Here is a 13,030-nt window from a genome sequence, read left to right on the forward strand (position 1 = left end):
GACTGTCATTTTCAGTATTTTTGTCAAGTGTAGTGTGCAGAGAAAACCATTGGGCTCTTTCCACCTTAGTATTTTCCAAATGTTATTGATTTGAAAACACATATTATTATAGATAAGGGATTAACTAATTTATCTGTCATTTCTACAGAGATAAAAGATTCCAGTTTATAAGTGATTGGCATTTAATAAATGAATGATAAAATCTTTATCAGAATCTTGTAAATGTGTTTTCAAATTTAGATAGAGTTATAAAAAATATATTGTGTTATAAAACACAGCATTCCATTAATTTGCAAAATATACACAGTATTGGTCATGGAATTGAAATTACAATCTTTTGCTTTGGTTGCTTATTCCAGGGATTCTCCACCATGGAGGAATTTCGTTGTTTCAGGGGGGATGTGGTCAGCACTTTTACCTGTTAAGTATTTAGTTTCTGAATTTAAAAAAAAAAAAAAAAAAAAAAAACTACTTTTATTAAAGTTTTGGTGTTTATTAACATTTTTTACAGTTTTTCTTGTTTAATTTACAAAAACATGTTAGAAAAATCCAAATAAAAAAACTGCATGTCTATTTTTTGAGTTTTTAAAGGTTCTTCTTCTTCTTCTTTTTTTTTTTTTTTAATATTGTCTAGCAATTGTGCAAGAGGTGACTGGGTAAAAAAACGTTCAGAACCATTGGCTCTTTTTATTCTGGACTATCACTGTTTCCGATCTGAGATGTGTTAATATTATTTTAATATTTTTAGTTCATAATGCTCATATTCAAAAACAAAAACATAGAATGAACACATATGCTTTTAAAACTGAAATGCTTTGCTCTGAATTTATCATTAAAGCATCTAATCATGTAGTTTAATTTGCTCACATCATGCATTCTGAAAGCAGAGTAAATAAACAGTAGTTTTTCAAATGTTTCTGCTGCATTTTATGTTCGGTCATGATTCTAAAGGATGTGAAATCATTATCTTCATACTATTTCATTTCTAGTAGAAGGTATTCATTGCTTCAGTAGATATGGGATGTTGAAATTTTTGTTGAATCATAATGACTTCAATAGCTTTTAAGAGCTATCTAATTGTATTTGAAAGCTTTTAAATCTACACTGAGACTTTTACCTACAATTTTGCTTGGAGGATTACAGCCGGAATATCTCACATATATATGCTGGAGCTGTGAATCAACTTCATTCTATATAACCAGAAGCAATTGTGACAGTTGATGCAATATTTTGCAGTCAGATGGAAAAGAAATATCATTGGTTACTGCAGCTGGGAAAGCTATAAAAAATGCACTTGCATTGAAAAAGTAAAAAAAAAAAAAAAAAAAAAAAAAAAAAAAAAAGAAAAGAATGCTGGAAATGTGAAAGAATTAAAAAATATTTAGTTAAAATGTAGAGATGATTCATTCATTTTAAAGTAAAATTGTAGTAAATACAGAATATTTCCATGTTCAGCAGTGAAGTTTAAAAACTAAAATATTGTGTTCTTTCTGATTATCCGAATCTCATGAAAAGTATTTATAAGGCACTGCACTATGTCACCGAAATGGGCGGTTTAACATTGCCCAAATATATTTATGTGGTTATCTGGGTATGCACGTGTGTGCTGTCAAGTGCTGATTTCCACTTTCAAATTTGGTGGTATTGGATAGGTTTTGGATAGGGTCATAGAAGAGTCCTTTATAGTGTAACAATTATTTATTAACAGGGTTTAAGTTACACATGGACATTACTCTTAACTTTAAGAAAATTACAGAGAAAGAGTCTGATACAGCCTATCAGGTTAATTATTTGGCTTTTACTGAGGTCCTTCTCTGGCTACTCACCATAGGACACTCTTGTTGTTACAATTAGTCCAACAGTTTATATTAAAGGATTGGTTACAGTGGTAATTTTTCTGATTAGTGTTTGTTTGGCACTGAGTACATTTTTTTTTTTCTTGTAAGTAATCAAATATTCAATAATGAGACTGTTGAATTTGCCAGCTGATGAAAAAGAAAGTGTTACATTTCTTCAGAAATATGGCATTTTGCTTAACAGTAGAGAATGCAAAAATTGACATTCTGTGAACTTGCACTTCTTAAAGGATTGAATTTTGTAAATCTAAATTTGTGTGCAATGCCAAATTTGTGAAATATTCTGATGTTTTTTAATTGGAAACAGATTGCTATGTAGATGGGTAAAACAACAGTGCCAAAACAATACATAAGGATTTTCTGAAAAAGATAGTGTTTTATTATGGATATTTCCTTTTATTTTTGTTGTTTGTTGATTCATTACTCTTTTATGGAATTCTTAGTATCCAACCATTTTCAAATTGACTGTTGCCTTTTGTCTATTAGTTTGAGTTGTTGAATTTTCAGAGGGGTGCAGATAAGTGCCAGATAAGGTTTAGGTTATAAAAGTTGCTCAGAAGTAATTGTTCAAAGTTTTCAAAACCAATTTTGTTTATTTCATGACAATTCTGATTCTGCATGAAACAGTTTCAGAATAGTTTTTGGATTAGACTATATTCGTAAGTACACAAACTTCCAGAAGTTAAGCATTCAATGCAAATTAGTAATTTTTCAAAGTGTAGCTGAATTTGAGTGGCTGAAAATTGCTATAGCTGCAAATTGCAGGAATATTATATGTTACAATCAATTGCAATTGACTGTCCGAACATATGCTTATTAGGCAGTCATTGAAGATATCACCATTCTGAAGGGTTTAATTAGGTTCATTTGCATGCTAATACAAAGTATTTATAACCTTTTTAGGATAATTTTTTTATCATATTTCTGTTTTTGTGGCTGATGGAAGAGGAATAACAGATACTGAGCACTGGCATGCTGCTGGATGTATTGAAGCAGAATAGTTGAATCAAAGATGTTGCTCTTTTCTTTGACATTGCAGGGGTGTTTGTGCTTCAGAGAAACCCCGGAATTCCGGGGATTTTAAACTTCAATACCCGGAAATTCCGGGGATCGTCGTTCAAAAGGAAGTAGGAATAATAATGAATTATTTATTTTGATCTGGGTAATTTTGTTTGCTTTGAAAGCAGAAAATGCAAAGTCAGTGTGTGTGGTGAAAACTTTTCCTTTCTTTCTCCAAAGGCAGTGATAATGCGTGAAAAGGGGGAAAAAACTTCTTTTTTGTTCTTTCCTTATTGCGAGTTATGATTCATTCCCCCGGTTCTCGGACATTCTCTTCTGGATTCTTTTCGGCAAGTAGGCGCGGCAGAAAATACAGGGAGAGACTTCGTTCGACCAGATGTGCGATCACGTGACTCTAGGTTCAGAGGTCTTATCTCTCCTGGCATGGCGCCAATAACTAGAGAAGGGGGATTTTTCGCCGTATTAGCTATTTGTCATTGATCGCTTCTCAAATTTTTTTTCTCCGCTGTGTAAAATTTTCATTTCATTTATTGATGCACGTGTAAATTTTTCGTTTCGTTTATTGAAATATTTTTTTATTTATGTACGCAAGAGAATTTCACTATGAAATTTCTCGATATAAATAGTGATATTATACAATTAGAAGAAGGTGTCCGGAATGCATTTAGGTGGAATTGGATTGAACGGAAAGATGGTAATGGGGATACCATCGGCACATGGTGCAAGAAAATAAATGTTGCTGGACAAGCATATTGTATTTAAATTGGACAAGCATATTGTGTTAAAAAATTGTTGAAGGGGTGTATTCTTGCTTGCATTCCCAACAACTCACAAAGGATGCTTTAGCTTGGAAAAAAAGAATACTAAATGGGTTATTTGTTATGCAAAACAAAACTTTATTGCATATGGCATTATATTCAGCAGTATTACCAGAGTTTAACACATATATTAAATTATTTGAAACAAAAAAAACCAATGCTTCATTTAATACATTCCAGTATTTATAAATTGATGGCAAAATTTTTCTCTTTTTTTTTATGCAGCCAGAAAATATAGAGTGCACATCTTATAATGATTTATTAAAGGTTGATGTCACAAATCCAGAATTCCATCTACCTAGCAAAGTAATATTTACTGGTGCAGAAGCTTCCACTCTCCTGAAGAAATTATCAAAAAATCATCCAATAGCAAAAGAATTCCAAATTTCTCTGATGAAAGCTTATACTAATACAGCACAGCATATGAAACAGAAATTACCCCTTAAAAATTCATATCTAATTACTTTTACAGCATTAGATCCAGAGCTAAGAGGTAAAACCAGTACAATATTAGCTTTTAAAAAATTATCATCTTTTATGTCCCATATTTTTAGTGATAATGAAAAGTCAAAAGTAGAAGCTGAAATAAGGTTATACCAGAGTGATATTGATATCACCAAAGAAATGCTCTACACATCTGATGAAAGTGGAAATCAAGTCAAGTGTACAATTGATAAATAATGGTCTAAAGTTTTTAATTTAAAAGATGATTTCACAAATGATTATAAGTATCCTACATTGGCTAAATTGGTCAAAGCCTGCCTTAGCTGCTTCCATGGCCCATTAGTGGAAAGTGCATTCAACTTAACGGATACACTTGTCACTGACTATAGAACCTCTCTTAAGATTGATTCCCTAGATGCAGTGCAGACTATTAAATATGATTTAATGGCTTCTAAAGAAACCTCATGTGAAAAATATGGCTCAAAAAATCCAATGACTGATCCAATTCACAAAGATATCTTACTGAATATGAGCAGAAGTGGGAGAACATATCAAGAGGACTTAAAAACATTTATTTCAGATGAGTCAGCTATAAAAGTCTCTGAAAAACCTTCTACATTAGCAGAAAAACAAACTGCTTCTACCTCTGCATGTGCAGTTCTCGGGGAAATTTCTTCAACTGTAAATGAGGAAAATAAAAGTCAACCTTCCTGCAATTATGAAGTTCACCACAAAAGAAAGACAAGGCCACAAACATTAGAAAATAAAAAAAAGCAGCAGAAATTAGATAATTTTTTTTTAAAGAATTAATTCAGGTAATTTAAAATATTTACATAAAATGTAGTAGTTTATATGTTTGAAAATTTATGGTTATTAATTTTGCAAAAAAAGTAATTCATTGAACTTTTATGATTAGGTCATTCAATACTTCATAATTGTAATTTTTCATTTCTCTCCCCCCCTTCTCAAAACTCCAAAATGTCAGTAATAAGTCCGTAAAAGTTTCAGGGGACTTTTTGGGGTCCCATAAACACCTCTGACATTGATCATTCAATAAGTTATTGAATTTGGAAACAATTCCAAACAAGTCAGCCAGTTGTTTGGAGACCTCTGCCCACACGGCCAAGGGTTACCATTCCTTTTTAAGGTCAGTATATTGCTATAGCAGTTTAGTGGATTTGATGGGAGATCTCCATAACTATTACATCTATGATTGCAGTGTCACTTGTAAGACAATATCTGCCAGTACTGTGAGCTGAAAACTTCTCATGAAGGGATAGTACTCCTTACTACTAAGTGTTTATGTTCCACTAACCATGAACCAAAGAGGCAAGATTAAAGTGGTATCATAACATCTCAGTTGGACTCTCTCAGATTAATGCTATGTCTTGTTTACAGAGAAGTCCAGATTTGTCCTGGAATCTAGGTGATAATTGTGTAAGACTTTCGAGATAACAAAGCATGTGGAATCAGGCCCAGAACTCATCACACATCATGCATTCACAAATGCGAACATAAAGGTGTGGGGTGGAATTTCAATAAGGTGTTGCACCTTGCTGCACATCCTTAAAGATGTTTCTGTGACAGCTGTATATTTTGGGATGGAATTGTAGATCCTGTTTTGAGTTCCTACAATGGAGCAATTGGTAATGATTTTATCCTTTTGGATAATAATGCTTATCTTCATGAGTGCCTTTAGAGTATTTCTTGTATGACATCATATTCTTGGGGCCATTGTATTCCCTTAATGCCATTGAAAATCTTTAGGATGTCCTCAGACATATTATCTCTGCATGTTTATCTTCTCCAGGCTGTCTTAGACAGTTTGAAACTGTCTTTTGTCTATTAGCTTGAGTTGCACAATCTGCGATTGTGATCACTTCATTGGAGTAAATGTTGTAAAGTTTATATGAATGTCACATACCTTATTAATGTCAATTTCATTTTTTAGCTTTAAACATTAATTTTTCAATGACTCGAATATAATGTCATCATATAATTCATGAAAATTAAACATTATTTTCATCTTTGTCCATAATATGTGTTTTTTTTTTCATAAATATACACATTTGCTATCATCATGTGCAATTTGGTATTAATCAAAGTTTTACTTTTCCATTTTTTTGATTTTACCATTACATGCATAACTTTTGGAAGCCAGTGTATGTTGTGTATGTGTATCCAAATTTTGAAAGTTCCAAGTATTATTATTTTCTGAAAATATCTGAATCAAGTTCAGCTGTCTATATTTTCAATAATTGGAAAAATTCATCTTCAGCCACAATCTTCTTATTATTTTTATAATAAAATCTTTTGTTTTTGTTTTTGTTTTTGTTTTCCCCTGTAACTCATTGAATGTGTCTGTCTAGCTTTATTGCTGTATTTGTGGATACCATTTGTTTTTGTTTTTTCAATATCTTAATTTTATTCAATTTATTTTGATGCTGGGATGCTACAAAATGTTTGCTATTTGTGATTATTTACAACTTCCATTTGTTCTTTCTTGTTGACTGCCATGCTTCATTTATTTAAGCTCTTTTTTTTCCCCCCCCTCAGCATCTTTAGGTTGATGATGTGATATTAGAACATGTTTAATATTTGTGATTAGAATATTCACATCCTTCACTTGTTTTTCATGTTAATTGCTGTGGTTCTTTGTGTGGATCCAGTATATACTAATTCGGATAGCTCAAAGTATCTTAAATATACAAGAGCTCTTTTACTTACATTTTGAAATGGATTTTATTTTACTTTATAGAATAAATAGGGTGTCTACCTAAAAACATATCATTCATTTATAATAGTAACTTTTTTAAATAATTAATTAGGAATAATTTATGTGAATAATATAATAATATGGGATTTTATCAGAATAATTTTTGGAAGGGTGTTGAGAAAGGTGAAGCAAGTCATATTTGTTAAAGATTCAAAATTTGGTACTGATTAAAATTTTTCATTAAAAAAGAATACTTTTCATCTGAAAAACAACAGAATAATGAAATCAATAAATATGTAATTTTTGACAGATTTTTCAGCATAGTAAATAGTTTTTTTTTCTTTTTTAAATATCATTTTCTAATCTTATTACTTTTTGGTCTCTGCTTTAAATGATATTTCAATGATATTAAATGTGTTGTAATGTACATCAACAAAAATATCCAAATTTTGTTTAATCTTAAATTTTTTTCTAGCCGTTCCCATCCCCCATCATGCAACAGTAGTGCCTCTCATTCTCAGAATTTCACACCACTTAGTGCCATAAGTCATAGAAGCCCACTTTCTCCTATGACAAATAATAATACTTGTAAATTTATGGAACCACTAGCTCCTGACATTTGTTTTGATCATGAATGGTCTGAAAGTCACAGGTAAATAATTAATGGGCTATGTAATTACTTGTTTAATTAGGTCGTGTGTTCTATTAAAGCAACTATTGTTTAAAAAATTTTAATCTGTTCATTTTAGATATTAAGATCTCTAACTTTTAAACAGTTATACGTTCATATGGGGGGAAGGGGACCATAAAGAAAGTGATTTTTTTTTAAAAATAAAGCTCAATATTCAGATAATGAAATTTTTGAAAGTTCAAGGTTATAGAACCTATCAAATGGAATATTCAAATCAGTAACTGGTGAAAATCTCCCTGGCAGTGATGCTTGCATGTAAAGATTGAGGTAAGGAATGATAAAGATTTTTAATCTCATCCTACAATCTCCAGGCATTCCCCAGTTGTTGCTCCAGAACTGCAACATTTTGGGGTGCCTGAATATGGCAGTCTATCATATCTGATGCATGTTTGATTGACGAAAGATCTGGTGATCTTGCTGGCCAAGGAAGAGTATCAGCAGCCTAAAGACAGTCTAGAGATATGCAAGCTGTATGGGCTCTAGCATTATCCTGTTGGAAAATGGCTCCAAGATTTTGTGCCATAAAGGGTAATGCAAATTACCACAGGATATCATCAACATATTGTTGAGCTGTTAAAGTTGTATATGTGATGATTTAGGGTCGACCTGCTATCATAAAAGATAGCAACCCACACTATCACACCGGTGGCTGTGTGCCTTTGCACAACAAAGGCTGATTGGAATCACTGGCCTGGCTCCTCTTACTTAGACCCGATGGTCATCTCTCCAAAATTGAAGCATTATTCATTGCTGAACATAATGTGATGCTAATCGGCTGGCAGCCATCATCATTGGCTATAACACCATTCCAAAGGCAGTTGTCTTAAAGACCATTGTGAGCACAACCCGATCTTGGCCGTGAGATGATGGAAGGTTCCATGGATGGTATGAAAAAAGCTGTAGCACATTGGATAGTGGACAATGATGACATTAGGGCAGTTTTGGCTGGTTGCACAATCATCCGATCTTGTTTTGCATTCATGCACCTTTTCTTTTCACAGCCTTGATTCCTTGAAGAGTACCTTGCAGCAATCATTGTTGCAAGCACTTTTGCATATGGTGCAGATGTGTCTTGTTGCTCGGTATGGCCAGCCCATTTCATGCATTCCTACTCTGTAATCATGTATGAAGTCTTCCAGTTGTTAAGAAAGTCTTTGACATTATCATAAAGGTATTATTGATTGTGTCTCCAGGGAACTGCAGTAGCAGCAACAAGAAAAGATAACTATTTGCAATGCTTATCTTTTTTTTTTTTTGTGATGTTAGTTGTGCAGTAGAAACACATGCTATGACCGAAGTTAACACTCATTGGCCTTAAAGATGTTATCATTTAGATATGTAGTATGAAGGAACTTGCATACAAATTTTGAAGATGAATGGATTATTTTTGAAGGGTGCTTTTTTCTCCAAAAAAGAATGTATTTAAATAAGGTGTTGAAGTTTTGATAATTTTGGACTGATACTGGAAAAATAACATATTTCAACAGGTTATTTTTAAAATGTTAAATTTATAAAGTAAGAGAAATGGTGAAGAGTTTGGCAACTGCAGTTTATCAGGTAATGCACTATATTTTCAAAAATATCTTGGCACTCTAGGAAGTAACACATTTTCCATTTATATCTCAGTATGAGCTCAGTTTGACTTTTAAAGGAGACTGTCAAGCTCACTATGTGGTTTTTCAAAGTGAAAAATGCAAAATTGGAGGAAAATCAGAACTAAATTATGGTGAATCATTAGTGGTTACCAATATGAAAAATTTGTAAATAAAATTTCTGCAATATTATAAATTCTACATTTTACCATGTTGTACTGAGGGGAAATGAGCAAGAACCATACTATGCAACTGTGCTTTGGTCAAATATGCTGTCTGTCATATAAAGATTGGAGAGTTCTGAAGAAATTTGTAAGCAGAATCACGTTGAATTAACAGAAAACATTCACATTGTATCCAAGATGTTTCTGGATGTAACACTGGTACACTGGCAGTTTGCTGAGATCAGTACCAATTATTGCTTTCATCGGTTAAAATTTAGAAACATAGGAACCTTGAACAAGGCAAAATAATGGAGGGAGTTTTGCTACAGTATCTTGCAATCAAATGAATGTATGAAGAATGACAGAAGAATGGTATTTATCCAACTTCAAAACACTCAAAGTAAAGTTTAGAGCAGTTTCTTGCATTTTAAAACCTACCCACTGGATTCTTATGAGACAAAACTACGAATACAGATCTTAATATTTTAAACAATTCTGTGCTGCTCACATTTGGCTTGCACTGTCTCGCATATGGTATGATTCTGTTTCATGATGATCATGCTCCTGTCCAGAGATGCTATGCTGTACATAACCAATTTGTTGAGATGTTGGACTTCAGCCCTATGAAGTACTCATTGGATGAATGAGAATATTGGCTGTGAACCAGGATATACCATCCCATTTTAATGGTAGAATTCACCACTGATCTTTTGCATGAATGACATTATTACAATTACAGTATTATAAAAATTTGTAAATAAGCTTCCTGATAGATTGGCAGCTGTAATTATAGGGAAAAAATGGACGCATGCCATTGATGAATTATTAACTCTGTATATATCCAACATATTAATTTCTGATTTAGTTTCAAAAGAACTGCTAATATATCAAGATGTCTGGATAATTTTTGTCATGTAATGTAGTAGTTTTTATGTAGAATCAGATAAATAAGATGAGATAAATTTTCTTGTAGATTTTTAAAAATATTATGTGCCATAGGAATTGCCTAAAAATATCATTAAAGAAGAATATTAGTAGCAAACTGGGTGGAATATGGATGTGTTTTTTTACTCAAGTTCACATATTTCTGTTTATGGAGAGAAGTGTAAGAATTTAAAATTTGCATAATGCATCATCCAACATGCTGTGATATTTTGAAGATTTTATTTATTTTTTTTGCTTTTGTACTGCACATTAATTTCTGAAAGCAAATGTAGAAGAAATGTAATATTAACACTTTACTGACCGGTTGCCTATTAATCGGCTTTTCATCACCAGTGTCTACCGACCGATCGTATATTAATTGGCTTTTTTCGCCAACGTCTATCGACCGATAGCCTATTAATCGCTTTTTTCTCGGGGCTACTTAAAAAAGCCTATCAATCGGTAGCCATGGCGATAAACAATTGCCATTTGCTATATCATCTGCATTTTATTATTAGTATTGAGGTACATTGCTCACTTGCGTTAAGTGCGTTGTTTCGTAAACTCCCACATTTTCACACTGTTTAAAAAAAAAAAAAAAATTACCGTTCACGATGAATGAAAAAAAATGGTACTGGAGAGTTTTATTTAGACGATTTATCAGATTGTCCTGACAATTATTTAGAACACGAAGAATCTGTGGTTGAGCGGCCGGTTGGACGTGCGTATGCTGTTGAACCGCTAGTGGTCGGTAAAGTGTTAATTTTATGAAAGCAATCAAAGAGAAGTATGAAAGTAAACAAATAGGTGTATTAGAGAAAGGATGCTTTTAATCTGTACTGGGTTACAAAGCTGCTATTCTGTGCAATGCATGAACAAGTGTAATTTTTTTATTCTGAGGATGCTAATAACTACTCATTTGCAAGGAATTAACATAGTATCATATACCAGATTATGTTTTTAAGGATATTTTACTACTTTATTTTGATAAGTTTTAAATAAAATTTAATTGATTATGTATGATTTGTGTATAACAGTATTCACAGAAATCTTAAGAGCAAGCATTAAGGTCTTGTAATTTCCTCATATAAAGAATTTATCATTGATAAAATTAAACATTAGTGAAGAAGTTTTTAAATGTTATTTTTTTCATGTTACATTTCTTTTTCAAACTGCAATATTTAACTTTTAATTTGCTGTATATAAGTAAATGATAATTTTTAATGTTATTTGTGCAGTGCAGGACATACTACAAAAGCATCAAAAGCATTTCTGTCTGTGGATATGACAGGACATAATTTCCTGTGTTACTTCTTTAAAGAGCAATTTGTCTTACAGTAAGTTATTTTATTTTAAATAATTGTATTATTCAGTTTTATTGGAAATATGTAAAAATGATATTTCAATTTATTTTATAGCTAATTTTATATGTAGTCTTGTTACTTAAGATTTGATTGATTTGCCTCTGCATTATTACTTTTTACAGTGGATTCTAATTATACTATGATCTGCATCAAAAATGCTTAATAGAGAATTTACGTATTTATTAGTTCCAACAGTTATAACATATGGTTTTAAAGCATAATACAATATAAGTATTGGTGCTTAGAATGGTATATTAGTATAATCAGTTTTCTGCTTTCTTTACTGTAAAAATAACACATTTTTAGAGTATAATGTATTTTTTAACCAAGATTAAGTTGTATGAGAAAAATCATTTCTTATTTAAGGAATATTTAAATCCCTGCTGTGTTAAATGTGTTTTTAATTATTCATACAGTAAGAATCTTTGTCATAATAATGAGCATATGCATAGTTCAGTGACATCTGTTTTGTGAGAATTAAAAAGAAAGGGAATTATTGAATATCTATTTAATTAGGTATTTCAAAATGTTTACAGTTCAAAATTTATATAACATTGATTAAAATGCTTTTTAAACATGTTAATTGTGTTTTATGCAAAGCAAAACACTTTGGAAAGATTTTAAATTTTGAAAATAATACTTTAAAATTTATTATTAGCACCATTATTTAATTTCAGAAACAAATACTGTGTTTCAAGGTTTTCAGAGAGAATTAAATATCACCAGGTAAAATGCTTATAGAAAAATAATCAATATGAATATTTTTACCCAAAATTATTTATATCTTTGTGCTTCAGAAAATTTTTTAATATTGATTAGAGTACAGCAGTTATTTTGAAGTTAAGCCAATTTAATAAAAATTAAATTCATGAATTTTAATTTATGCAAACTGTAATAATTTGAATTAAGAATTCATTAGAAAAAATTTTAATTTTATAGATAGACACTTATCTGTTTTAAAACTTTAATTTTCAAGATAGCGATTGCTAATTTGTTTTAAAATTTCCCTTTAAACTGATTTATTTTATTGAGCATTAATGAAATTAGACTTAAATCAAACAAAGTTGTCTGTGCTAATACCAATCAAAATCTCTTTAGACTGAACTGTATGCTGATGTTCAGATATAATATTTCTTGATACAAAAACTAAAAACTGTATAATATCTATTATCAGCCTTAAATTTTTATCATATAATAACATCAGAAGTATTTACAATGCAGACATAAATTTATCAGTGTTTTTATCATCTGCTACTATATTTTAAAAAGGTTAGTTCTCTGTCTAGTTCTAAAACAGTTCCTTAACTGCAAAGTACTTGAAAAAATAGGAATACAACCTTCTGACTTAACTACTGCATTGTTTAGCAGGTAGATTATCACACTTTTTATGTGAAGAGAACTTGGGTAAAAAATTTTTGAGTAAAATATCTGTATGAGAATG

The 13,030-nt window shown here is 31.2% G+C and overlaps 1 protein-coding gene across 3 annotated transcripts in view; it reads left to right on the plus strand.

Moving 5' to 3' along the window:
* The window catches only part of shtd (anaphase promoting complex subunit 1), a 221,328-nt gene that overhangs the window by 51,594 nt on the left and 156,704 nt on the right, over positions 1-13,030 (plus strand). For all 3 annotated transcript variants that reach the window (XM_085813065.1, XM_085813067.1, XM_085813066.1), the window contains exons 9-10: positions 7,330-7,506; positions 11,464-11,562. In XM_085813065.1, the coding sequence (XP_085669191.1) occupies positions 7,330-7,506; positions 11,464-11,562 (276 nt within the window). The remainder of the gene's footprint in view (positions 1-7,329; positions 7,507-11,463; positions 11,563-13,030) is intronic.

The sequence above is a fragment of the Stegodyphus dumicola genome, chromosome 3 (assembly GCF_044657685.1).
Source record: "Stegodyphus dumicola isolate Sdum_Otavi_A_Nest chromosome 3, ASM4465768v1".
Taxonomy (NCBI): Eukaryota; Metazoa; Arthropoda; class Arachnida; order Araneae; family Eresidae; genus Stegodyphus; species Stegodyphus dumicola.